The sequence below is a fragment of the Bos indicus x Bos taurus genome, chromosome 15 (assembly GCF_003369695.1).
Source record: "Bos indicus x Bos taurus breed Angus x Brahman F1 hybrid chromosome 15, Bos_hybrid_MaternalHap_v2.0, whole genome shotgun sequence".
Lineage (NCBI taxonomy): Eukaryota > Metazoa > Chordata > Mammalia > Artiodactyla > Bovidae > Bos > Bos indicus x Bos taurus.
In genome coordinates, this window is record NC_040090.1 from 8947009 (window position 1) to 8974016 (window position 27008).

Below are 27008 nucleotides of genomic sequence, written 5' to 3' on the forward strand. Positions count from 1 at the left end.
AGTTATGAGAGCCCATCTGGCCTGCTTTACGAAAGCCCTGTGTCCTGGGACAGCAGACTTTCGCCTGGGCCAACGCGGTGCTCATTGCGGCAGTTTCCACCACCCCCTGGCTTGACAGGGTTCACCCCAGAGCTAATTTTCCAGTTTCCAAAGCATCAGCCCCTCGGAGGCCCTCTCCCCCACTCCTCTTATGGGCTTCTTACTAATAATATCAGCCACGGCAGTTGGCTATGTGCCTTCTCTTTCTAAGGGCTTACCAAGCATCCTCTCTCTTAAGTTTCCAATAACCTCTAGGAGATAGGCTCCACTATTACTCCCATTTTACAGACCAGGAAACTGAGGTTTAGAGAAATGAAATCACTGGCCCAAACCAAGGATTTGAATCCAAGTCAGTCAGTTTTTGCAAGGAGATCAAAGTAGTCAATCTAAAAGAAATCAACCCTGAATATTCATTGGAAGGACTGATGCTGAAGCTGAAGCTCCAATACTTTGGCCACCTGATGGGAAGGACTGACTCAATGGAAAAGACCCTGATGCTGGGAAACATTGAAGGCAGGAGGAGAAGGGGATGACAGAGGATGAGATGGTTGGATGGCATCACCAACTCGATGGACATGAGTTTCAGTAAAGTCTGGAAGTTGGTGATGGACAGGGAGGCCTGGCATGCTGCAGTCCATGGGGTCACAAAGAGTCGGACACGACTGAGCGACTGAACAACAACAGTCTGTTCCAAAACCCCTGGGCTCAAGCACCACAGGCCTCTGACATCTTCTTCCTCTACAAGTCCTGCCCCCTGCCCCCCTCGCGTCCCTGGAGAGGGGACCCTGGCGAGACCTACCCCCAGTCCCTAAGACCAAAGACTAGACCAACCGGCACTCCCCCCAGCCTCTCTCCTCATCTCTTGGGTGCCAACCCTGCTTCCACTGCTGGAATTTTTGAAATCTAATTGCATCTGCATCCTTCAGGGATTCACAATCCACAAGTGATTTCTACCCACAGACACTGGCATTCCCTGTGCCCACGCCACCTTCCAACACCCACCTGCGCGTGCCACACAACAGACACTCGGGCACAAAGGAGGTGCAACCGCCCCGCTGCCGGCTGGGCCCTGGGCAGATGGAGCCCCAGCTGTCTCCAGGTGGGAGGCGGGAGGGGAGCGACCCCAGCCGCTCCACCGCACCCCACCCCACCCCCCTGGGGTTTTGAGGGATTCATTTCACAATAATGAGAATCACAGTACGAATGGTAGTAATAGGAATCCGCGTTTCCCGTTTGCAAACCGTTTGCATCTCATCACCTCACGTGACTCTCACAAGCACAAGAGGCAGGTAGTTTTCTATTTCCATTTTTCAGGAGCAGCAGAGGGCCCCATGGCTGATTAGAAGCAGAACCCGGGTCCTAACCCCTTTCTCTCTCCCTGTCAGTTAACGTTCCCTGTCTGGCACTGTAAATCATCAGGACATCTCACGGCTACCACGTGTCAAGCATCTATTCTTGCCTAGATCTGGGCAGCACTTTAAAGTGCTGGTTTTGAGGAATTCGCCGGCAGTCCAGTGCTTAGGACTCTACACTTCTGCTGTGGGGGTGCCGATTGTACAGTCCGGGATCTAAGATGCCTGAAGCTGTGTGGCATGGCCAAATCAAATAAATAAAATCAATGTGTCAGTTTTTATACTCTTTACATTTATGTTCATTGTAAAGATGAGGTAACTCAGAAATGTTAGGGGTAGAATGGAAGTCTAAAGAATGTTTCTGCAATAGGAGCACATCACTTTAGAAAATTGTATAGGAAGAAAGAGAACAGAACTTCTATTGGGCACTTTAGGGAAAGTGGACACCAAGGATAATGCCTTTTCCTTCTCCTCTGCCCCCCACCCCCACCCCCAAGCACTTTGACTGTTACTGTCAGCTGCTTCTACTGCTGCTGTTGACTATATGTGAGTGTATCTGTCTCCCAGGATCTGTGAGCTCTTCAAGGACAGGGACTGGGACCTTCGCAGCCAGCACCTTGCCTGGCACACCAGAAGGGCCCAGTCAACAATGCCTCCTTCACAAAGGATGAAGGAGCTTGTGCTCACTCCTCCCATCTGATGGGCTTAGGAAACAAGAACACAGACTCGAGTCACCCAGGGCTCAAGGTTTATCCACATCAAACACCACTAAGGCATGAACCCCTCCTTTAGCACCCTCATCAACTCTTCCCTGGCTTCTGCTTGTATGCTGCTAGTGACAGGGTGCTCGCCTCTACTGAGGCAGCTCCTTCTGTACTGGAGGTCTTGGAGCCATCCCTATAACCTCCTTCTACTGATATAAGGCAAGCTCTTGGGTATATGCAGGAGTCACACCGAGGGGGGCACTAGAAGTGTCCCCAAGTCAGTGGGGGCAATCAGGGGTGACATTGCATACCAGTGAGGCTGGTGCCTGCCCTTGGGCATGCTGCTGGGAAGGCAGGAGGAATAACCAATGAATTCATCATTCCTGCTTGAGCCAGTTCTGTTTAAGGCAGTGAGCTGAGATTCTAAGTGGTCACAGAGGCCACCACCAAGCCCTGAGACTCTGGTCAGGTAGATTTTGGGTCTGTGCTTCACACAGCACACCTAGGAATAATCCTGATCTGTAGTCGAATTCATACATTCATTCACTCGTTATTGGCTGTCACTGGCCAGGCACTTGGCTGGCAGCAGGGATGGTGACGCTGTGGGCACCGCCTCAGGATCAGAGTTGTTACCTTGCTAATTAGACAGCTAACCGTCACTGAGCGCTTCCTGTGAGACAGGCACTTCCTGTTTACTTCCGTATAAAGGGCATAGCATTTCCCACCCAGTCCTAACTCCCAGGAGGGTGATGCCAGTCTGCTGGGCACCCCAGCTCTGAGCACCTGATATAGTCAGTAAGTGTGAATTCCTGCCATTTAACTCTCCACAACCACCACAGCGGCTCCTAGTTTTGGTTGTCCCATTTTGTACACTGAGAAATTCACACCGCTAGAAGTTGGGTAACTCGTCTGGGGCCACACAGTTCCCAAAAGGCTGAGTCAGGATTTGGATCTGGGCCGTCCAAGATCCTGAAACCTGATTAAGGAATGGGTGCAGAAAAAAAAGAAAAAAAAAAAAAAAAATCAGAGCTGGAATCAAAATGCCCACCTAGCTAGAAGCCTGGGGGAACCACGCACCTTTCTCTGCCCCCTTTGTTTATCTTATGAAGAGGGAGTTTGCAGCCTTGCCTTCCTCTTCCAGCCACCTCCTCCCTCACTGAGTCCATCAGCCAAGATAAAGAGGTAGGTGTTTTTTCTAGGGAGGAGGTTGGTGGGAGGTGGGGTAGGGAAACACATTACTGGTAACAAAGGATTGAAATGAACCCAGAATCTTGGTGTGTGTCAGGGGAGTTGTTGCTGTAGGAATCTAGTTTTAGGCTGAAAGGTTTCCAGAAAGCCTCTGAGATCCCCGAACTCCATTCTCATCTCTCTTCCCCACCACAGGATGTGTGGACAGAAAAGGACTCACCACAGTGCCCCGCCCTCCCCCTAGGGTGCCAACGAGCCCCAGATAAGATCTTTGTCCCCTGACAGTGCAATTTGCAGCAACCTGGCTGAGGTCGGATATTAGGCTGGAGGATGGAGACGTGTGAGTGTGCGTGGAGACGTGTGAGTGTGCGTGGGGGGGGGGGTGTTTATGGTGTCAGGTTATTTGACAAAGTCACACCAAATAAGGGGCGACCAGAAGAGTGAGCCTAGGCTGGAAGCCAGAAGCCTAAATGAAATCAAACATTAATGAGTGCCGTCTACAAAATGGGATCCATCATCCCGGCCCCATAGGTGGTTGTGGGAATTACATGAGTTAATACTTGTTAATTTCTGCAGCACGCGGTGCCTGGCACAGAGCGGGCGTTCAGCAAGACGGGGACCATTGTTGTACAACTGTGTTCTTACGCATTTCGTTATCTACCAGTCAAAGCAGAGTCCTTTTCATTTTAGATACTGGCCTAGGCCCCAGGGGATACCCCAAGGATATTTAAGACAAGGTGGCTTGCCAACCTATGGGGGTGTTGATAGTCTGACGAAAGGAGAACTTGCCACGAAAGTCTTCCCTGGGAGGCACGGGCCCTCCGTTAGGATTCCCGACCGCCTTCCCCCCGGGGAGTGAGCGCGCCCCCCGTAGGCCATCTCCAGGAACGCCTCTGCTGGGAAGCCCGGGGGGCCCAGTCCCCCCAACCCCTCTCTCCCGCCCGCCCCGGCGGCCACCCTCGGGGGCGAGGCAGCCCGGCGCGTGGGAGGGGACGGCGCGCCATTGGCTTGTGCGCGGAACTGAGAGGAGGGACCAGCTCGGGCCGCCAGACTCGGGCAAACCCCGGCCGCACAGGGCGCCGCGCGCAGTCCAGCCGGTCCTGCCCTGCCCTGCCCCGCGCGGGCGGCGCGATGTGAGGCGCCCGAGGGCCCGAGTCCCCCAGCTCCGCGCAGCGCCGGCGCCAGCAGGCGCTACGAACGTAAGTTCTGCTCCCCGCCGCCGCTTCGGAGCCTCGCACTTTCCCTTCCCGCCGCCAGCCGGCCGGGTGCCTGCGCAGCACAGCCCAGCGGGGCTCTTGGGGCCGCAGGGACCGCCGGGGACAATGAGGACCCAGTGCGCGCGAGCCGGGCGCCCCAGCACCTCTCGGCGCCGGCAGGCTCTGCCGGGACCCCGGGGATCTCCGCCCCCACCCCCATCCTCGGCTCTCCCGGGCGCTGTCCCGCAGCCCCTTCTGGTCCTCTCGTTCGCGCTCTCCGCTCGCAGCCCTGTCCGCTGACTCGGTTTCCCTTTCTCCTCCGTCTCCCCGCTCCTGGACTGTTGATTCCGCCCTCGGCCTCCCCATCTCGGGCTCGGGCTTTCTGCTTCGGAGCGAGGGAGAAGCCGAGCGGAAAGCAGTTTCTCCCGCTCTGGGGTCTGACTCGGTCCCCGCGCTCGATTCTCTGTCCCCTCCCCCGCTCCATCCCCGTCCCCATCCTCCTCCTCCCTCCATTGTTCCCGGGTCCGGGGTGCGCGCGGCACAAACTTGCGAGACCCTTTCCTCGACCCCGCTGGGTCGAGGCTGGAGATGGCGGAGTTCCCGCTGCCCACAAGTCTGTCCGGATCTTCTGGTTCGGGGGGCCGGGGGCGGGGAGCACCGCAGGCGCCCAACCGCCCAGAGCTACCGCCTGGAGCCCCACGGCTCGCAGACTCGAGCCTCAGAAAGTGGGTGGGTGTCTGGAGCTGGGAGATAAAGGACCCATGGGAGGGGGGAGGAGCCAGACCGGGAGACCCCAGTCTCCCGGGTTGGGGGCAGCAGAGGCGGGAGCCGCGCCTAAGCCCCAGTTGTTGGGAGGGGGTTAGGGACTCACAGGTGGAAACCGGCGCTCCCCACTCTCTCCCGAGCCGCGCGTTTAGCGGGACGGGGGCAGTGCGGGGCCATTGTCCTGGCGCTCAGTGACCGGGGACTGCCAACCCTGGGCCGTGAATTCGGTCCGCCGGGGAGCCGACAGAACGCCGCGCCCACCACCCGGCGCCTCCAGCGCGGTGGGGATCTCGCTCGGCGTCCTGTCGCCCCGCCCTCCCCCGCCCGGTCCCGGGCTCCCGCCGCCCCCGCGAGGCCTCGGGGTAAGGGGGTTTCTACCCGGGAGCGAAGGGGGCGGGGGCGGGAGCTGGGTGGAGGGTGGAGGCTGAGAGCCCCGAGGCTTCTCCCGAGCTCAGAGCCCAGCGCCGACGCCCAAGGCGACCTAGACGCCCCACGGGCTCTGCACTTCCTGCTTGATTTCCTTCCGACAAACTTTTCCTGGTGGGGCCGTCCTGCGGGGAGGGCACCGTGGATGCCCGCCCCCACTGAGCGGCCTCTTGGACCTCCAGCCCTGGTGGCCTGTAGGGAGGGGGCTGATACCTTCTCTTCCTCCAGTCCGCAGATACCAGGGACTCCGTCATCACCTCCAGGCAGGTCCATGGCTCTGAGTTGCCACCTGGAAGGAGGTGGTGAGTGGGTTGTTGGAGAGCCAGGAGGGGGCAAAGTCCATTTTTCAGCCTCGTTCCGTTTAGCCCAGGGGGAGCGAAGATTTTTCTTGTTGGATTGTTAGTGTAATAAATAAGACCAAGTATTCTCCAGGCCTCTGTTACCCTATCTGTAAAATGGGCCCTCTGGCCTCCAAGGTCCCCTCCAGGCCCCATTGTCTTGGGAACCTGCGGCTCTGACTCCTCCTTTTCTGCCCACTTGCTGTCAGCTTAATATATCCTTCTAAATTTGGAGTGGAGGGCTGAGGCCCAAAGCCCTCCACCCATGTTTGGCTGTCAGCACCTGCTGGATCCTCAGCTCAGGCCTGTTCTCTGCAGATCTGTCAATCCCACCCCCTCCCCAGGGCCTCCGGCCCCACACTCAACTGCCTCCCCTCCGCCAGGATCTTTCCGTACTCTCTCCTCTGTCTACTGGAGGAAGGGCTTGCTGGTGCTTGTTGGTCCAGAGGTTGGCATGGGAGGGACAGTGGAATTAGCAGTGACCTGTGATATTCACACAGCCCAGAACTGTTCTTTCCTTTCTTTTATTTACTGAACAAAACTGTAAGTGAGGGCTAGGCCAACGTGATTTAATGAACAAAGTGCCAGATATAGTTCTGGGCACTGAGACAGCTATGAACAAAATTGAAAGATTCTTGCCCTTCTGGAGCTGACACAGAGTTGGGGAGGGACAAATAACTGATAAAGTAAATAAGCAAATTATATAGTATATTGAGAGGTGAGGAGGGGGGAAGTTGAGTGTTGAGGCCAAGGGTGGGGTCACCATTTCAAATAGGGTGGTCAGGGTGGTCTCCCTGAGGAGGTGACTTTTCAGCTAAGGTTTTGAGAGAGTGAGCTTTGGGGAGAGTTTCAGGGACTAAAGGTCTGGCAGAGAACAGCCTGTGCAAAGGCCCTGAGGCTGGAACATGCCTGCTTTTTTTGAGGGATTGTAAGGAGCCAGCGGCTTCTCTGGTGGCTCAGTGGTAAAGAATCCGCCTGCCAATACAGGAGACCTAAGAACTGTGGGTTCGATCCCTAAGTCAGAAAGATCCCCAGGAGGAGGAAATGGCAACCCACTCCGGTATTCTTGCCTGGGAATCCCAAGGACAGAGGAGTCTGGCAGGCTACCATCCATGGGGTTGCAAAGAGTCAGACAGGACAGAGTGACTGAGCACGCACACACAGGGAGCCAGTGCAGCTAGGTTAGAGTGAGAGGATGGGGAAGAGACAGGAGACGAGGCAGGCTGAGAGGGCATAAGCATTCCCATTTCACAGATGAAGGAAATGGTGCTCAGAGATGACATGTGAGTAACCCCAGGGCAAGCCACTCAGGAGAGGCAGCTGCAGGGTGGGGTGCCCAGTGTTCTAACTCCAAGCCCATAATATTTTCCCTTCACCGTGCATCGCAACCATTTATTCACAACAGTGGTTGCGTCTCTCGCAGGGTCAGGCCTGGCCAAATGCTGGGGACACGGAGGGGAGCCACCCAGGCTCAGTCCTGGCCCTCCCCAGGTGCTCCCTCCCCACCTGTGGTCAGTACACTCAGGCTGGCATCTTCAGGCTGGCGTCTTCCTCCTGAGCCAGAGTGACCCGAGTTCTCTCTTCCCACTTCTTTCCTATGGCCCCTCCCCTGTAAGCACCCCCACCCCGTATCCACATGTGGCCACTCCAGAGAGACCTGTACTGAAGCTGATATGGCCAGGGGAGAAACAGTTGAATTTCCTTGTCTGAAAATAATAGCAACATAATTTCTGAGCGTTCACCAGAGATCAGCACTGTTTTAGGTGTTTTTGTGCCACTTCTCATCGGTGGGAGGTACGTGTCATTATGACAGAGGAGGAAACTGAGGCCCAGAGAGGTGGTGTCACAGGCCCAAGGCCATGCAACTAGCAAGTGATGGAACCAGGATGTCAGCACAGGTCTTTTGAGTCATGCCAGAGCCCCACATCCTGGGGAAGGTGGTTGGTTCTGGTCTGTGGTTCTGGCCCATCCAGGCCCCAGGAGAAGTACCGGGACCTTTCTGCTTGCCTCTCCCAACCCACCCAAAGGGCAAATAGCTTCTTGCTTATGAAAAAGTTGGCTCAAAATAGTGGAGCATCTCTTCAGGGAAACTCCCTTTCTCCTCCCCTCCAAGTCTCTGAGTATCTTCATGGGTGGGGGAGGTGGGAGGAGTCGGAGGGGCGAGGGCTATGTCCACTGCCTTCTCATAAGAACTCGTGGGATCTGGAAGCCAGGCTGTCCTGATGACTGTGGCCCCACAGGGTCTGGAAGCACCAGCTGCCTTTGAGGGCCCTGACGTGGTCTCTGGGCTAAGGGGGAGGCTGGCCCATTCCTGGGTTGAAAAGGACAGGAATTCTCCATGTGTTCTGCCCTTTATGACAGTAGGGACAGGGATGCCCCTCGCAGTGACTCCTGAGTGGTGGTGGATGGCCGTCAAAGGGCTGCCCCCTCACTGTGACCCCCGCCCCCTAGGTCCCCTCCTTCTTGCCCCTTGCCTGCCCTGCCCTCTCACCCTCTCCAACACAGCAGGGGATGTTTATTTTTTTTCTGTCCCTAAGGCCTTAGAGATGTTCGTGATGAAAATGTGGGCTTTCCTCTGTCCTGGAAATTCTGTAGCTTCAAAAGAAAGAGAACTAGTAGAAAGGCAGCAAGAATGTGTGTTTCCAGAGCCAATGAGTGAGGTGCTGGTGGGACTTGGGGGCGGGACAGCCTGTGCTGGATTCTTTGCTGGAACTGGAGTGTGGCTGGTGAGTGACAGGGTCTGGAAACCAAGTCAGGAATATCACAGCCAGGAGGGGCCCTGGAAACTACACTTCCATTTTTGAGATGGAGTAAACAGTCCCAATATCAGCTTACCCTCTCCTACCGGGGCAGAGTCTGTTGTTGACCTCAGTTGTCCGGTCTCCCAGCCCAGTGACTCAGGACTCAGCCTTCCAGCTTCTGTCAAAGCCTCTGCTGCCAGCTCCTGTGTTCCTGGAGGTTCTTGGAAATGGGTCGTGGAATTCCTTTCTTGACTACTGAGCCTTGTCATGGGGGCAGGTTTATGTCCCTGCGGGATTCGAATCGTGTTCTTTCCTCTCCTCGGCCGGTTCTACTCTGTCATCCTCGCCCTTGATACATCCTTAGCCCGGGTGGTGAAGCTGGTACCCGAGAGAGGTGGATGGCGAGGCCCCGCCCTCCCCTGACCCACTGGCTTCTTGTGAGACAAGGCGGGCTGGCCTTTAGAATAACTGCGCTCTGCTCTCGAGGGACATGCTGCAAGGAAGTCCTGCCGCGTGGTACCCTCACCTCGGCTTCTGCCCTTAGCCCGTGTGCGCTGAGAAAACCCCCAACCCTGGCACAAGCCTGCACCCCAAAGGCCACCGTGGTCGTGGCCATGATGCAGCTGTGTAACCCTGCTGGCAGCCCAGTCAGGCGTTGCAGGAAGTCAATCTGCCCAAAGGCACAGGACTCGTAGGGCAGAGCCCAGAGACTTGGACCCTTGAGACTGGAGACTCACTCTGCCTGAGGGCCTAACCAAGCGGAGGGTCAGGGCTGGGGGTCTTTAGACCCCCACTCTTGCCCAAGGGGCTGATGGGCTGCCCTAGGGAAGGACTGCAAGAAGGATGATGCTGGCTCTGGATCTTAGCCCCCAAGGTGCCCTTGCTGGGGCTCTCCCTGCCCCGCTTCCCTCTTCGCAGAGCCGGGAGACTCCGGCTCTCACTTCCCCCACTCCTCCACTGCATGTTCCAGTCCCCATTTCCAGCTATTCTGTACCAACGTGATAACAGAACAATGGGTCTCCCTGCAGCCCTCCCCGGGTCCTGCAAGAGTCACAGGGCCTTCATCCAAGGGAGGCTGGACCCCAGGGCGGGGTTCACGTGCTGGCAACCCGCCAGGGACTTTCAAGGGGAGATGTGATGGGGAAGAAAGCTTAGAGCTCGGTTCTTGTTGGATGTCATGTTCAGCACACCACACCCCCAGCCCACACATGGGCATGTGGACGCACACACACACACACACACACACACATATGAGCTCCTCTCTGAATATCCATTAGGCACCATTAACTTGGTTGGAATTTCGGCTTTGTCACTTAGCCCGAGATACACATGTGCATAAGTCACTTGGGCCTTAGTTTCCTTATCTGTAATACAACCGTTCTCATTGGGCTCTGGGGGTGAGTGCGGAGTTCCTGGTCTGGAAGTACTTGTTCACTGCCTCCTTTCCTGGCATGGATGATCGGGGGGCGTTTCTCCTTACAGGTGCACTGGCCCTCTTGCAGAGGGTCATGTTTGCAAAGGAAGCAGCTCTTGGCTCTGATACTCAGCAGCAGTGACTCCCCACTGAATCACCAGAGGCTTGGCAGCTGGTGGGTGTTTTGGGCCCCCTCCCCTGCCGGTTAGGTTCCTAAGCCAGCCCTTGTGGGGGCACAGTCTTCAGGAAGGGGACTGCTCTGCAGTCCATCTGTTTCTATGGAAACCAGGCTTCCCTGGAAGGCTCTGGGGGGGGGGTTGGGAGAGAGGTCCTGCAAAACTGGCATGGGAGTGATGCCCCAGCCCCACGGATCTGCTGTGGGGGCAGGGCCTGGACAGCTGCCCCATTAGTGTTGTTAATTGCTGTCCTTTGGGGAGCATCAGGGGCCACGCCCCTCCACTGCCTTTTCTCAGTCTGTCTAATCAAAACCCTGAGAGCTAAGAATTCGTCCTGTGGTTTCACAAATGAGGAGGCTCGGAGAGGTTAGGTAACTTTCCTGACATCACAGAACAATTGAGAGAAAGGGTTGGGGGTTTGAACCCAAGTTTGCCCAATCATTAAGTATATACTCACCCTCCCATCCCCCTGCCCCGATCCTTGTAACACCCCCCCACAACACTCCCCCACCCCAATGAGCCCTTCTCTCGGTGCAGTCTCTGGGGGCGTTGCTCAGTCTCTGTCCCATCACAGCTCCTTCCGTCTTTCAGGCTCTGGGAGCTGTTTGCGGGTATTCTTTTCTGGCCTCAGAAAAGGAAGGAGGAAGGGCCTACGGGGGCGGGGGGGAGGGGGTCCGATCTTGGCCAGCAGGGTGCCTCAAAACCCTTCCCCCCAACTTTTGTCACAAATTTTTGTTGAACTCCTCCCACACCCCAACCTGTCCAGGCCCTGCCCTGTGGCACTCCCCTCCAGATGGCTGCGCTTTCTGAGGTCCGGGGAGGGGGGTCTCATCCCATGCTCTCATCCAATCACCACCCATTTCCTGGGCACCCCAGATGCCAGGGAAAACCCGAGTCACTCTCAGGGAGTCTTCAGCACCCCTGACCTGCTTGCCCAAGGCCGCCTGGCCGGAGGAGGTGTCAGATTGGAACCCAACTCTGCCTGACCACAGAGTCCCTTCCCTGCCCTTTCTGTGTCACCAGCTCAGGCATGGCCCGGGGCAGGGCCTGCCCGCGCTGGGCCTCAGGTGTCTGCCTTGTCCTACCAGTGTTTGGATCAGAGCCTCCCCTCGGGCCCTGCCAGCTCAGAGGGTGATCCTGAGTCTTCTGCAGGGGGTGGGGGAGGCCTGCTTGCCTTGGCCCCACTGTCTGGTCTTCTGTGCCGTTGAGTATCTCTGTGTCTGGGGGCCCGCGGGACGGTTCTCAGGTGGGGAGATTACCAGCTCTACCTTCAGATCGCTGGGTCCTGGGGAGGCCAACTGGCCCTGAAACCCTGAGAAGGATGGGCCAGAAGTGGCCTGTGGCCGCCACTGAGAGTTCAGAGCGACGAGGGCACTGTGCCCTGGGGAGGTGCCCTGGAGGAGGGCGCTGCAAAGCCCTTGAGAAGCCGGGGGCCTCGGGGTGGGAGGAGCAGAGGGCAGTGGTTCAGAAAGGGGAACAACTGTTCGAAGGCCCATGATTTGCTGGTTTATTGGGAATTGAGGTCAGAGAAGCTGGCTGGAGGCAGCATGCAAAAGGTCATGAACGCTGGGTCTGGGGGCTGCAAGCCGAATTTCCCCTTCTCCTAGCCTGGCTGGTGGAGAGGCAGCCCTCCTCCCGCCCCTCGCTCACTTGCCTTGGGCAGCCTGGCACCCCCCGGGGGAGCCCTAGGGGCCCTTCAGGAGGCAGTGGGGCCTGGGAACGGAAGCGTGACAGCTGTGACAGGCAAGCTTTTTCCACTTGCACGGCTGGGTGAGGAGAGGGGAGGCGAAGGAACTCGGCCTGGCCTGGCCCTGGGCAGGGCGGAAGGGCACTTTGCTGTTGGCACCTGCCCGTACACACTCCCTCCCTCCCCCGCACTTCCGCAGAGTGCCCCTTCTCATTAGCACAGGGGCAGAAACTGGGAGAGCTTCAGTGCCTTACAGAAGCAGGATTTGAACCCAGGTCTGGCTGTCCCAAAGCCAGTGTCTAGCTGGGGTGCAGCAAGGGAGCGGGGGACACTCCCTCCATCCTCTCTTAGGTTAAAGTGGGGCCACTCCTAAAAAAGATACCTGGAGAGGCCTTGAAAGGGAGGACAATTCATCGGCAGATGAGGGTGTGTGGGGTCGTCTTGGGATTGGGTGCTTAAGGGTTGGTGAGAGCTGCCCACCTGCCCTCCCTGGGGGGATAGGGCCTGGTCCTGGGGTGAAGGAGCCCCCGGGACTCAGTGCTCAGAGCGGTTAGCTCCATAGGGCCGGCTGGCTGCTGGGGATCCTGCTCCCTGGAGATAAAGTTCAGGATCTCACTTTGCCTGGGAGGCTGCAGGGTCCGTTGTCAGTGGTGAGCTCACTGCCGGGACCCGGGGGGCCTCCAGGGGTGGCGACAGTGGGTCCCCCCGGCCCAGGTGCCTGATGGCAGTGTCTGTGGATAAGGCTTATCCCACCTCAGTGATGCTGGACGTCCGATGGTGCCCAGGACGCTGTGACCTCCCCCTGTCCGTACCAGCCATGGGCCTGTGGTGCCAAGGGGAGCATTGTGCTGTGTTGGTGGGGAGGGCACAGGGGGCAGAGGAAGGCAGCCGACCCTCCTAGCAGGGATCGCTGACCTGGCCCGTAGCGTCAGTCTTAGGCGATGGGATTGAGATCTTGGGGCTTTGTCCAGCCGGTGGAGACGTTAGGAAATGCTAGTTCGGCCGTTCTCCTGACCCTCCCCAGTCTCCATCCGAGCCCCTGCCGCATGGGGGGCGTGGGGAGGAGGGGGTGTTTGTGTATCAGTGCTCATCTCAGCCGAGTGCTTGGCGTGGGCCCGGCACTGCCCTATGCTCTCCCCACACGTGTTTTCTCACAGCATCCTGGTGAGGGAAGACCCTTGGCTTTCCCAGCTGCAGATGGGGCCACTGAGGCCCAGAAAGGTTAAGTGACTTTCCCACAGGCACACAGCTAAGAAGTGGTAGACCTGGGCTTTGAACTCGGGAGAGTATGGCTTCGGCAGCTAAGCTCTTCCGGCTTTAGCAGTTAGCTGGCCCTTTATAAACTACTTTCTGGCCATTATTTAGTATCCTTTGACTAGCCCTAGGGAAGATGTAAGGATTATTGTTTCCATTTCACAGATGAGAACACTGGGGCTCAGAGAATCAACTTGCTCTGATTGGTGGCTGACAGATCAGCTTCCCCACCCCCACCCAGGCTGTAAGCTGCTTAAGGGCAGGGCTGGGTGCTACCACCCCGTGCCCGGCTCACAGCTCAGCCTCACTAAATGTACTTCTTTCCTTTAAACGTGCAGGTGCTCTGCTGTGTGCTGGGACCAAGCTTCCCTTTTTGCCCCTGAATCTCTAGGAGCTGAGAATTACAGCTCCATTTCACAGATGGGGAAAACTGAGGCTCCGAGCTACGTGACTTGCCCACACAGCTAGTAACAGGCACAGCAGTGAGTCAGGCAGCCTGGCCGGTCTAGGTGAGAAGGGTTAAAATGCCAGGGAGACCTATATGAAGGGTCAAAGTCAAGTTTGAGAATAGCTGATGCTGGGGAGACCAGGAAGGAATAGGAACACGCATGCGTTGTGAGGATATGTAAACGGTTCGCTGCTTTGGAACGCAGTCTGGCACTTTCTCCTAGAGTTGACTGTAGATTTACTGTATGTTGTAATTCAGTATAATTCCACGCCCAAGCATTTACCTTAGAGAAATGAAAACTCATGGTCACCCCCCCAACCTGCAACGAATATTTATGGCAGCTCTATTCTCAACAGTCAAACTCTGGAACAACTCAGATGTCCATCAGTGAGCGAGAGACAGGGGAAACGAACTGGTATGTTGGCATCCGGGAATACCACTCTCCTGCCAAGGGGAAGGGACCGTCCGTACACACAGCATGGATGGGTCTCAAAGGCAGGATGCTGAATGAAAGAAGGAAGCGGGTCTCTGAGGTTATATACATAAATGATTCCATTTGTGTAACACATGTGCACAAACAAAACTATAGTGACAGATGCCAGGTAACAGATCGGTGGTTGCCAGGGGTTAGGGCAAGGGGAGGGTCCGAGTGGTAAGGGTCCTGATGTGGAGGAGGTGGTTACCTGCCCCTGTGCTATGATTGTTAGCACTACAGACCACAGAGAAGGTCCATTTTGCTGTATGCAAATAAACAAAAGACCAAAGGGGAGGCTGGAAGCGGAAGGGTGGCTGCCAGGTGCTTCCTTGGTGGAGGGCCGGATGGGGGCCAGGTCTGGGCTGTTCCTCACAGTGGCTCACTGACTCCCGTGGGCAGCCTCCAGCGGTCCATCTGGCATCGGGAGGGATGCAAATCTAATTATACCTTCTACCTGGATCTCCAAGAAGGTGGTAGCAAGTGACTGAGCTGTGATAGTGCCTGGGCCGCCTCCCCCCGCCTCCCGCCGTGAGGAGCCCAGTTACACCCTGGCTGCCCCAGGCTGGGGTTGGCGGCCACCCCCGCTCTGACCGGCATTGGGCATTGGGCTGCCTTCTGGGTCACTGCCAGCTGCCGCCTCCCACTCCCCGAGCGTGTATATACAAAGGAGGGAAGAGCATAGCTGCCTTCTTTTAGATGAGGTGCTAGGCTGCGGGGCTTAGGAGGGCTGCTGGGTCTGGACATCACTCACAAAAGACCTCCAGTCAAAAGCAGGGACATTACTTTGTCAACAAAGGTCCGTCTAGTCAAGGCTATGGTATTTCCAGTGGTCATGTATGGATGTGAGAGTTGGACTGTGAAGAAAGCTGAGCGCCGAAGAATTGATGCTTTTGAACTGTGGTGTTGGAGGAGAATTTTGAGAGTCCCTTGGACTGCAAGGAGATCCAAAGTCCTGGGTATTCATTGGAAGGATTGATGCTGAAGCTGAAACTCCAATACTTTGGCCACCTGATGCGGGAAGCTGACTCATTTGAAAAGACCCTGATGCTGGGAGAGATTGAAGGTGGGAGGAGAAGGGGACGACAGAGGATGAGATGGTTGGATGGCATCACTGACTCAATGAACATAGTTTGGGTGAACTCCGGGAGTTGGTGATGGACAGGGAGGCCTGGCGTGCTGCGGTTCATGAGGTCGCAAACAGTTGGACACGACTGAGCTACTGAACTGAAACTGAATGACCATTATCTCCAGACTCGGGGCTGGTGTGCGCCATGCCCAGTTCATCCGGTCTAAAGCCACAGTATCTGAACGTCCCGCCGTTTGAGTCTTTGTTCTGATGTTTGTTTGCTGGGCGCTTTATTTTGTTCTGAGACACCGGGAGGCTGGAGGGCTGGAGGTGACCTGAGGATGTGTCCGTGCCCTCCCTCTGGAAGCCCTGGCTGTGGCTGGGAGGCTGAGACGTTGGCTAGGGCCACACAACAGGAAGACCTGCATCTGAGGCCTGGTCAGGGGCGTCTGGCAAGCCCACCTCGGGTCCCTGGCTGAGGCACAGGCAACTTCTGAGCCTTGTCGGTTATCGGGGGGTGGTTCTCCTGCCCTGCTGGAGTTACTGTGGGTGGGAATGAGGTGCAGGAATGTGGGAGGCACCCAGCATGCGTGGGGCACCTACTGGGGGGGGGGCTTGCTAACCATTTTTTAAACCTGGTCTCTGTTGAACTTCATTGAACTTGGCTTCCTCATCTGTAGAATGGGTACAAGCGGTATCCATCTAGCAGGATGGCTGTGGTCACAGGAGGCCCCCTCGGGGCCAGCTTCTGGACACCTTGACCTCACTGTGGCTTCCACTCTTGTCTCCTTCGCATAGACTTTGTGCTGACTGAAGGTGAGGACGGCCACTCAACTCACCTCAGCGTCCCCATCGCCCGGCACACAGTAGGTGCTCAGGATCCGGCCGGAGGTGGAGCTGGAGGGAGGCTGGCGACTGGGGGCCTTCGCGGTTTATGGGCTGGAGGTGGGGGAGAGCAGGGAGAGGCAAGGCCAGATTGCTGCCCCCGAGCCCGGCCAGCCCTCCTCTGGCTCGGCTGGGTCCTGGGGTCCCCCCTCCCCTTCTTTCCAGTGCTGGCAGGCTGAGTGGAGGTTGTCTGGGAGTGTGGGTGGGTGGGTGGGGGGGCTTGCTGGCAGTAGGAATTGTATGGGCAAAAATTTAGTAGGGGCCTGGACCCCAGCACTCAGGACCCCTACCCAGGCTTGGGCAGACCTTTCCCTTTTTTGGCAAGGCTGACCCAGGCCCCAGTTAACTCCTTGCCTCCAAGAATCTTTGGGTCTGGTCTCCATCTAGGCCTGAATGCCTAGTCCTAGGCCTACACTTCCCCTAGGACTGTCTGTAAGGCTCCCTCCAGCCTGGTCACTAGGGGTAAGCCACATCTGTTTAGGCCAGACAGGCTGATAGAGCTGGAAGGCCTTAAGAACATCTGCCCTAACCCATTTTACAGATGAGGAAGTTGAGGCCAGGATAGGGCAGTGAGTTGCCTGTTTCATCTCACAGCTGGGTGGTTAGGGAGCCCAGAACTAAGCCCAGGCCCTCAGAGTCCTCCTCTAGGTGTCCACCTGCTGCCCTAGGCTGACGGGGAGGCCTCCCCCAGGCCCCAGGCTGGGGTCTGGCTGCCTTCTGAGATCTGGATGCCAGTCAAGGTCAGTGTCTGAGACCGGTGTTTCCCCGCAGCTCTGCTGCAGAGGCCGGGCTCCAGGACAAGATGGCAGCCAAGCAGCCCCCACCTCTCATGAAGAAACACAGCCAGACGGACCTCGTGAGCCGCCTGAAGACCCGCAAGATCCTCGGTGTGGGCGGGGAGGACGACGACGGGGAGGTCCACCGCTCCAAGGTGGGCCGGGCTTGAAGGAGGGGCCTTGAACCAGCCACGCGTGGGGGTCTGCCTCTGAGCACCAATTTGAGGAGGCGGGTCTGGCCCACTGTTTGGGGAGAAGAGTAGCTGAGACCCGTATAGCTGCAGGGGGCCCCTAGATTCAGCTCATATTTTCTGGAACTGTAATGGATATGTCAGAGGAATAGCAGCAATAATGAAAACGGATGGTTAGAATTAGTTGAGTGCTGATTATTTGCTTGTTATGGCACCAGCTGCTCTATAAGCATTTTTTAATCTTCCTGTTAGCCCTGGGAGATGTAGGTTCAGTTATTAACCCATTTTATGGATGGGAAAACTGAGGCTCAGAGAGATTAAAGATTTGCCCAGGACCACACCAATAAATGGTAGAGCCAGGCTTCAAGTCCACAACTGGCAGATGCCTGAACTCACATTCTCAGGCCCCATATTTTCAGCTTCCTCTGGGCCCTGGTATCAAGAGGAGGCAGAGTGTGGCCTCAGTGTGACCCTCCCAGCCTAGGTCACTCTGGCTAAGCAGAGGCACCCAGGTGGGTCCCTGGGCATCTGGCAGGCTCTGGGAGGTAGGGAGTGAGCTGGGCAGACAGCGCTGCCTTCTGACCCCTCTCTGTCCACAGATCAGCCAGGTCTTAGGCAATGAGATCAAGTTTGCTGTTCGAGAGCCTTTGGGGCTCAGGTGAGCATTGACTTGTGAGTGTTGGCGGGGGGCAAGGCTGTGGGGAGGGGCCCTGTGTAGTCTTGTCCTCGGTTCCCTCCTCCAGACCAGCTATCCCTCCATCTTGCCTGGAGAAGGGAGGGTCCGGGGTGGGGCCTGAGGGTGGCAGCGAGCGGTCTGCCTCTGACCTTCCTCTCTGCGTCTCCCCAGAGTCTGGCAGTTTGTCTCTGCTGTGCTCTTCTCCGGCATTGCCATCATGGTGAGTCCCTGCCCCAGCCCTGGGACCCGGCGCCCTCTGCTGCCCTGGGACCCCCTGCTGCCGTTGCCCACAGGGCCATCGGACCATCATACTGACGCCTCTGCTGTCCAGGCTCTCTGGCCGCCTCTCTGACCTGTGCGGATGCTCATACCCCCTGTGCCCTGCCCTGGGGCATCCAAGGTCCCCTGGTCCACAGTCCTGACTGTTTGTCCTTGGAACCTGAGATCTCTGTTGCCATGGACGGGGTGGGGGCAGTCAGGGTCCTGGCCCTGGACTGCTGCTGGGGAAAGGAAGGAGATGACCAAGGGGAAGGTTCCACAGGGAGTCACCCCAAGCCTCCCGCCCACTGTCCACAGGCCCTTGCCTTTCCTGACCAGCTCTACGATGCGGTCTTCGACGGAGCGCAGGTGACCAGTAAGACCCCCATCCGCCTCTATGGCGGTGCCCTCCTCAGTGAGTATTGCTGGGCAGACGCCTGGAAGGTGATGAGCAACTGCGGGGGGACCATGGAGGGTGAGGGAAACCTGGGGGGCCTTTCTTTTCTTTGTGCTGGGGCTCCGCTTCCCCTTCAGCTGCCGAGTCTGTCTCTGCTGGGTGTGTGCTACCATCTTGCGGCCACTGGTGGAGCATCGCCTGTAGTTTGGGGCTGTTCTTACCCATCGTCTGAGACAAAGCACTTACTGAACGCTTGCTGTGTGCAGTGCTCCACCAGGGCACTGGGATAGAGAGATGAAGGCAGCCCAGGCTCCGCCCTCCAGGGTCTCACAGCCTAGACGAGGAGGCGGAATCAGCACAGCGTCTGTAAAACCCTCACTGCTTCTGTTTCTTCTCCAGCCTGAGTTACACGCAAGCAGTGCCTGTTAGGAAACTGCATTTAAACCCCAGCACCTGTGGTGCCCTTCGCGCCGCCAGAACTTTCTATGGCTCCCTATTACCTGCAGGCTAAAGTCCCAGTCTGACATTTCGGGTTATCAGTGGGGTGCAATCCAGCCTCCCTTCCAAAACCTCCCTGCCTGTGAGTGGGGGCAGGGGATCCCTGGGGTCCCAGCTACTTTGCCGAAGGGAAGAGGAGCAGACCCCTTGCCCCCATCTCAAGAGGGGGGATCAGGCCGCCCCGCACCCAGTCCCCTCCTTGTCCTTCACCCCAGGCATCTCCCTGATCATGTGGAATGCTCTCTACACGGCTGAGAAGGTCATCATCCGATGGACTCTGCTCACTGAAGCCTGCTACTTCTCGGTCCAGTTCTTGGGTGAGTCCTGAGCTGGACAGTTGTGGGGTGGGGGGGGGGCAGTGGGTAGCTGATGGGGTGCCAGTAACTTGGTCCCTGACCTCCCAACTCTTGCCACTTGATTTCTGGGAAGTGATGAAAACCTGTGTGAGGGGGAGGGACCCATGTGGCCGCGTTCACCTGTGAGCCTGCACGCTGTGCCCACACGGCCGACGTGCGCCTGTGCCCTCCTGAATGCACGTCCATGCACCCACCACCCACTGCTCCCTCGTGTCCCCAGCACAGTGGGGGACAACACACGCCCATCCGTGCCCACATGCTTGCCCCTGTCCCTGCCACACGTACCTGTGGGGTTGGGTGGCCGGCCGGACGCCCCAGCTCAGGACGGGGGTGGGGTCAGCCAGGCAGCTGCACCGGGGCCCCTGGCCTCCCGTGCTGGGGGGTGAGGAACAGCGCTCCTGACCCCTGCCCCTCCCGCCTCTCTCCCACAGTGGTCACTGCCACGCTAGCCGAGACAGGGCTCGCGTCTCAGGGGATCCTGCTGCTGCTGGCCAGCCGCCTCCTTTTTGTCGCCATCAGCGTTTACTACTATTACCAAGTCGGCCGAAAACCCAAGAAGGTGTAGCCACCCGCAGGGCCAGGGGCCCCTCAGGGGCAGGGAGGCCCTGGGACCGCCCTCGGGTCCCCTTTGGTTCTGGAAGGCAGGAAGCACCCTGCCCCGGGCAGGCAGGGCGGGCGCCTTCCCCTTCCTCCCTGGATGCTGTGATCTTGGGCCCTCAGGGCTGGGGAGGGGACGGGCCCTTCTACCCCGTCCTGCCCCCCCGCACGGTGAAGCCTCCTTCTCGTGGGTCTCCCGGCCTCTGGATCCCCTGGACAGACGCTCACGGGAGAGCTTGAGTCACAGGCCTCCGGCCAGGCCAGGCCCCTTCTTCCCCTATCATGAGACCCTTCTTTCTTGAGAGGCTGTGGACCGCCTCCCTGTCCGTCCCCTGCACCCCCCGGCCAACGATGCCCAAGCAGCCAGACTTGGCTTCCGCCCCTGCTTGGAAAACCCGAGACCTCGACCCAGGGGCCCTGCCCTTCCACGCAGGCCCTCTCCGCACACAGGGGCCCCTGTGCTCTTTAAGCACCCAGCACAGCTGTGGGCTGGCAGGGAGCCCTGTGGGGGGCCGCCTTTGAGCCGACACCTCCCTTTCCGCCTCCCGGGAGCAGCGGGGCCCTGTCCTCAGCCCAGCCTCACTCTTGGCTTCTCTGCCTCGGCCCCAGCTCGTGGAGGCCCCTTCCCCACCCCGGCCCCAGGCTGGCCCTGACAGATGAACACCCCAGTAACCCCGGATGAAGGCCACCTGTCAGTGATGGGGCTTGGGGATCAGGCAGAGAGAAAACACTTCCTCCTCACTTGGGCATGTCCTCTGGGGTCTGCTGCACACCTGACTCAGCCCCCTCGTCCACCGTCCCCCCTTCCCCAGCGTGCTGCCCTGAGGCCCGGCTGTGGGTGTGACTGGGTACCCTTCAAAGCTCAGCAGGGCAAAAAAAATAGAAACAATTCAGCAGGCCGCCTCCACTCACACCCATCTCCCCCAGTGCCCCGGAGGGGCTGAGACCCCTGCAGGTCCAGCACCCTGTGCCCACCACCCACCGCGAGTCCCTCACCCGACGCCCTCCCTCGCTCCGTCACACAGGGATTGGCGGCCCCGGTGTCCTGGGGACGCGTGTGCAGGGAAGCAGGCCGGGCCCCAGACTTGCCTCCTGTCTAAGCACCATGTTGAAGGGGCGGAATGGTTGGTCCTGAGGTGTAGCCCAGCTCCGGCTGCTGCCACGTGGGGGGCCTCCCACCCCGACCCTGGGCCTCACTGCCCTCCCCTACACCCACAGCCATCCCAGCGGCCACAAACCCGGCCACATGGCCTTTGCCCAGTGATGCCATCACTGTTAACCGAGGCCCGCCCGGCAGGTTGGGAGCCCAAGGCTGCTGACTGCGGCCGAGGGCAGGGGAAGCGGGACCCTGAGGACGGGCCATTCCCGCCTGGCCTCCGTCTCTTGGGCTGAGGTTCTAGTCTCTCTGTAGAATCCTGTCCACCCCCCCGCACCCCTCCACCGAGTCCCAGGCAGGCCCGGAGTCAGTGCAGCCTTTGGGAGGTGGAGGTGGTGTCTGGCGGGCCACGCCTTCCGGCCCTGCTGTGTTGAAGCTGACCCATGCTTTTTGAGGAGGTGGAGGTGGTGTCTGGCGGGCCATGCCCTCCGGCCCTGCTGTGTTGAAGCTGACCCATGCTTTTTGAGGAGGTGGAGGTGGTGTCTGGCGGGCCATGCCCTCCGGCCCTGCTGTGTTGAAGCTGACCCATGCTTTTTGAGGCCTGGCTAATGCGCCAGCAAGTGATGGACGGTTTGTCCTAAGAACCAACCGCTGAGCAGGGGAGGGATGCTGGCATGGAAGGGGGAAGCGTGGGCGCTGGAGCAGGGCCAGGCCAAGCCGGCCAAGCTGGGGTGGGCGGCACGGCCGTGGCTCCGGAGAGGGTGGACGAGGGCCCGCAGGGACAGCGCTGTCCCTCCTAAGGTTCAAGAAGATCCAGGATGGCTCTACTTGGTTCACTCCCGCCAAGCTCCTGCCCTGGCCCCAGCCTCCTCTGCCCCCACCCCCAATCAAGACCACCGTTCCTCACGGTCACTATTTATTCTTCGTTCCTTTTTCTTTTTGTAAGAAACAGTCACAAAAACCAGTGCAAAACCATCAGTGTGGGCGTCCTGTTTTATATTACAAAAACTCCTCTTGATAATATAAAAAAGGGAGGCTCACGGGGGATAAACATGATAAATTAGCTCTGCTACCTACGGCAGGGAACATGTACAGTTTCCAAAATAGACATATAGGACCCACCAGGGGAGGGACGACGGTCTTCTAGGGAGGTGGGGGGTTGGGGCCTCAGCTGGCTTGGAGGATCCTGTCTGGGCTTCTTAGGCATGGAGAGGAGAGGAGGGATATGGGATGCTGGGCAGGGTCCCAGCCCCCGGCCCCTAAGCAGGAAGGTGGCCTTCAGTACTGGGCAAGGTATGTGACCAACTGCAAGGTCTCCCTGGTTCCTGGTTTTATTTTCAGGCTCAGGAAGTCTCAGCAAAGAGACTTCATGCCCCGCCCTGCCCTGCTCCACCCCGTGTATGCATGCTAAGTTGCTTCAGTCGTGTCCTGATTCTATGACCCTATAGACTGTAGCCAGCCAGGCTCCTCTGTCCATGGGATTCTCCAGACAAGAATGCTGGAGTGGGTTGCCATGCCATCCTCCAGGGAATCTTCTCAACCCAGGGATCAAACCCGTATCTCTTACATCTCCTGCATTGGCCGGCAGCTTCTTTACCATCAGTGCCACCTAGGAAGCCCCACTTCCACCCCAGTAGCCCCCAAATTGCCATTTGTACCCATTGAGGGCTGTTGGGGCTGGGCTTTGCCTTCTCAGACCTGTTCAGAATGGTCGCAGACAGCCTTGCAAATAGCTGCCAGCCTGCGATAATGCTACAGAGCAGAGGCCTGCTTCCCCTTTCCAGCCCCAGAATGTAGTTGGTGGGGGAAGATCCAGGCTCCTTGACCCTTTCTGGAAAGCGCTTGGTGATGAGAGACTCTCACATCCGCCTTCAAACCCATCTCCCCCAGGTGTTCCTCCATGACCAGCCTTTCATCTCAGGGGCCTGGGGGTGGGGGGTGGTGCCTGATGCCTGGTTCTTCTTACCTTGAAGGCCCCAAATTCTCCTGGGCAGTGGGGACTGGATGGGGCCATGATGCCTAGGGTACCCCTAAACTGAAGCCACACAGTTGTCCAAATTGACTCTAACCCCTGCTTAATCAGCCTCTTTTTTTTTTTTTTTTGTCCACCTCATACCAGCCCTTTGCCTCTGCCAGGAAGTTGGAGCCAAGTGGGTCTAGAGACCTCTCTGGGGTCCTGGGGATGCCGGGTCTCTAGGGAGTTCATAACATCTTTATGGAGGTGCCAGGGCAGCCAGATACAGCACTATGGAAAGATTCAGACCAGAGAGGACAGTGGGGAGGGTGCAAGGGGGGGAAGGCAGCAATAAGGGGAGGGTCAAACCCAGTCTTTACAGCAGACACCGAGCTCTAGTGGTATCAGGTGGCAGGGCAGGGGGGCATGAGCTCTAGGCTGCTGCTCCGTCTCCTGGAGGCTGGAAGGCTGGAGGGGAGGCTGGAAGCTGGCATAGGGCCTGTGAGACAGAATGGGCCCTTCCCAGACCCCAAGGAGGGACAATGATAGGAGGAGAGCAAGCAACATACCGCCCCTTCCACGCCCATGCCATGGCAGACATCACCAATCCAGCCCGAGTTGCTTGGCAGACATTACTAATCAAGATCACACTGTCCTTGCCCACTGAGCCCAGACCAGAGCTCAGATCCTCTGCACAGCTGCCACTCCTGACTGGTCAGGGTTGAGACATCTTGCAATGCAGTTGCCAACACTGCTCTAGAATTTGAGACCTGCATATATAAGGGGCTGATCTGTGGGTGCTGTGTAGGTGTGGGTGAGTCTGTGAGGAAACCTCCCCCTGCCAGATCCTTGAGGAAACACTCAGAAGTGTGTGCTACAGACGGTGAAGGGACCGGAAAACGATGTCAGAGCAAAACTGACTAGGTGGTCTGGGGTTCTTCAGCCTGAGGGTAAAGGGGCTCGGAGGGGGGTGCGGACCATGTGTGGCCTTCACACTTTGGGACAGAGAGAGAGAACAAGTGGCATGACATGGAGAGAACCACAGAAAAACAGAAACCTCTTCATGTATTAAGCTGATGCTAAAGTCAGAGCAGTCCAAAGAGAAGCCTGTCTTGGGAGGTAGTGAGCTCCCTGTCCTTGGAGGTGTGCAAGAAGATGGAGAAGCCTTGGCAGGGATCTTGTGGAAGGCATCCAAGCGGCAATTCTGAGTGAGGAGAGGCGAGCCAGATGATCCTGGGGGTTCCTTCCAGCCCTGGGAGCCAGGGAGTTGGTGGAGACCAGGGAGGGCCTTGTGAGGAAAGGTGGGCAGTGTGGAAAAGGGGCTGTGATGTGTGTGTGCATGTGTGTGTGTGTGTTCCTGGGACTTAGAGAAGAGTGTGTGGGGTGGACAGCAGTGTGTGGGGTGGAGAGCAGGGAGGGTAGAGCCCAGAACATTCTTAGCTGTGGAGCTGGGAGGAGGCAACTCCTGAGCAGCTTGCCCTCTCTCTTCTGGGGAAACCAGGACGTGGAGGCCAGGGAGCCGTGAGAACATCAGATATGCTGGGACCAGCAGACCCTGGGAGGGGCGACAGGCAGCCTTGGGGAGACGGGGTTCTTGTTCGGAATGGCCATGCATGTGCTGCGTGACTGTGGATGAGAAACTGCCCCTCTCTGGACTTTCCAGATTCTTTGGTCCGACAGATGGGAAAGCGTGGACCCTACCGGCTGGGACATTCTTCGATCCAGTGTCTGGATTCTAATCTCGGCCCCAGCCTGAGGCAGGACAACTCCATCTTAGGGGGACCAGGGATTCCGAGGAGGTTTCAAATCCTCGAGGACGTGGTGACCAGGTCTCCTGGGTGCCCCTGGGCTTCGCCAGTCTTCCTCCACCATCTCCTTTTGCTTCCTTCTTGCCTACATCCTTACGTTCTTGACACCCAGTCCTGAAGCCCAGGTCCCAGGCTACCGGATCTGGTTGGGCCGAGGAGGGGACCTGGTTGCTTTGGTCTCCAGCACAGACTGCCTCCTGGGTGTGCGCGGGTCCATGCAGAGAACCTGCGGTGCCCACTCTGAGTCCAGACGGGCTGTATCAGTCCATAGTTTTGTCTTCATTTTGTTTTGTTAAAAAAAAATAGCTATTTTCCTCTGCCCCTTTTCCTGGCCACTCACGATGGCCTCACCTCCTCCCCCGGGGCCAAGAGGGCAGGGGTGCGGGGGAGGGGAGGGCGTTGGGCGCTGGGCAGTGGTGGGCGGGGTGAGTCTTCAAGCTTCAGGCCACACCCTCTACTGGATGATGCCCCGGAAGAGGCACATGGCAAAGATCATGGCAAAAAGCTGCAAAGAAAGTAGGATTTGGCTTGTCAAGCTGGGTTCACAGCCCTCCAGGGGGCTGTCCCACCCCGAGGAGAAGGGGCTGCCTGCCCTGGCACAGGAAGGGGGCTCACCCGTCACTCTTGGGACGCTCTTGCTGCAGGCACTCCTGACACTGCCTTGGGCAGGGGGCAAGCCCCTCTTGCCAGCCACTGGTCCCCTCATGCAGTGTGGTCATGAAAAGAAGGGGCTTTGACCATAGGTTCAAATCCAGCTCCCTTATTTTCCATCAGCAAACATGGGCCAAACACTTCCCTTCTCTGGGCCTCAGTATATATCAAGAGCTTACCATGTGCTGGGCACAGTTCTAAATGCTTTCTCAGAAGTATTTTCACAGATCAGGAAGTGAGACCCAGAGAGGTCATGGAACCCACCTAAGATCACACAGTGACAATGAGGAATCCAGGGTTGGAGTCCAGCATTCTGAGTCCAGAGGCCAGTCTCACAGCCCCTGCCCTCCCCTTCTTTTAGCTCACAGGACGGGGGTGAGATGGGAAGTCTAAGGTGATTAACAATGTAATGAGGCCTATTATATAGTAGATGTTTAATTAAAAGTTACTAGGAATCCGACACGACTGAAACGACTTAGCAGCAGCAGCAGGAATGTTATTGACTGGCAAGAAAGACGTAGCCCTTCCCCAAATTAGGAGCACAGTCCACTGAACACCTGTCCAAGGGTTCTGGGAGGGTGGGGTATGCAGAGACCCTGACTCAGGGATGCCTATTTATTCAGGCTGGCTTGCACCCCGATGCCAGAGCTCCTGAAAGTAGCACAAGGCACAGTCCCCAGACCACAGGCTCACGACCGAACCTCTGGGAGGGACTCTGGGTGGGGGAGGCGAGGCATATGGGAACCGTCCCTGCTGAGGTTCTGCTCCCCCACCCCCCGCCAGAGGCCGCAGCTGGGCTGGGGGGCTGGGTGTGAAGGCAGCAGGCTGGGAGCACAGACACTGCTTGATGAGCCCTGTCTCAGGGCCCCCACCTCTTGACGTCCACAGTGCTGTAGGAGCCGGCTTTTAGCATCATTTTGCAAATAGGGAAACTGCGGCTCGGGCATCCTATGCGCGGGGAGAGGCAGAGCTGGGAGCTGAACTCAGAAGCCCGTGTTCTTCCTGCAGGGTACGCACGTCTGCAATTTCCCAGGGGGCCTGGTACTGAGCTATGTTTCTTGATCATTGTTTCCTCCCAGGAGGGGACTTGTTCACCTAGAACAGTGCTGGTGCACAGCTGGGGCTCAATCTGTGCTTGATGAGTGAATGAACGGGTGAATGAATAAATCCATCTCCCCGTCCTGCAAAGTCTCCACAAAGCTGCTCTAGGACTGCAGGACACAGTACTCAATGGACGTGAGTCTAAGCAAGCTTCGGGAGACGGTGAAGGACAGGGAAGCCTGGCGGGCTGTGGTCCATGGGGTCCCCAAGGGTCGGACACGACTGAGCGACCGAACAACAGCAAAAGGCACAGTAAGGAGCTAAGCAAGCCTGGATTTGTGGTGCTAGGTGGGAGGGGGAGGCTGAGGATTGCGTTGCCTGATTTCATTTCCCCGCTGGCCAAGGACTGGCCTCCCCTTTCTTCATATCAACCGGCGTGGGCAAAACTGTGCAACCTCCCAGGACAGGGGATTTGAGATCCCAGACGGGGGTGAATAGAAGGAAGGGGGCAGCTCCATCGTTTGACCACAGCGCCACCTAGTGGCGGCTCTAAGC

General features: G+C 57.7%; 2 protein-coding genes across 9 annotated transcripts in view; one reads left to right on the forward strand and one right to left on the reverse strand.

Annotated features, from left to right (window-relative positions):
• Positions 1-4323: 4323 nt before the first annotated feature.
• TP53I11 (tumor protein p53 inducible protein 11) lies at positions 4324-21977 on the forward strand. 2 transcript variants are annotated; one of them, XR_003514654.1, is made up of 9 exons: positions 4324-4482; positions 16068-16135; positions 16926-17085; positions 17721-17779; positions 17969-18017; positions 18374-18470; positions 19166-19267; positions 19738-21385; positions 21458-21977. XR_003514654.1 is itself a non-coding variant. In XM_027562596.1 (8 exons), the coding sequence occupies exons 3-8, from the start codon at positions 16957-16959 to the stop codon at positions 19869-19871; spliced, it is 570 nt and encodes a 189-aa protein (XP_027418397.1). In that variant the 5' UTR covers positions 4324-4482; positions 16068-16135; positions 16926-16956; the 3' UTR covers positions 19872-21977. The 2 variants fall into 2 exon arrangements, 1 of the variants encoding a protein (XP_027418397.1); XM_027562596.1 differs by having other exon boundaries at positions 19738-21977.
• The window catches only part of TSPAN18 (tetraspanin 18), a 215614-nt gene continuing 210580 nt past the window's right edge, over positions 21975-27008 (reverse strand). For all 7 annotated transcript variants that reach the window (XM_027562593.1, XM_027562592.1, XM_027562591.1 and 4 more), the window contains one exon: positions 21975-25266. In XM_027562593.1, the coding sequence (XP_027418394.1) occupies positions 25216-25266 (51 nt within the window). In that variant the 3' untranslated portion in view covers positions 21975-25215. The remainder of the gene's footprint in view (positions 25267-27008) is intronic.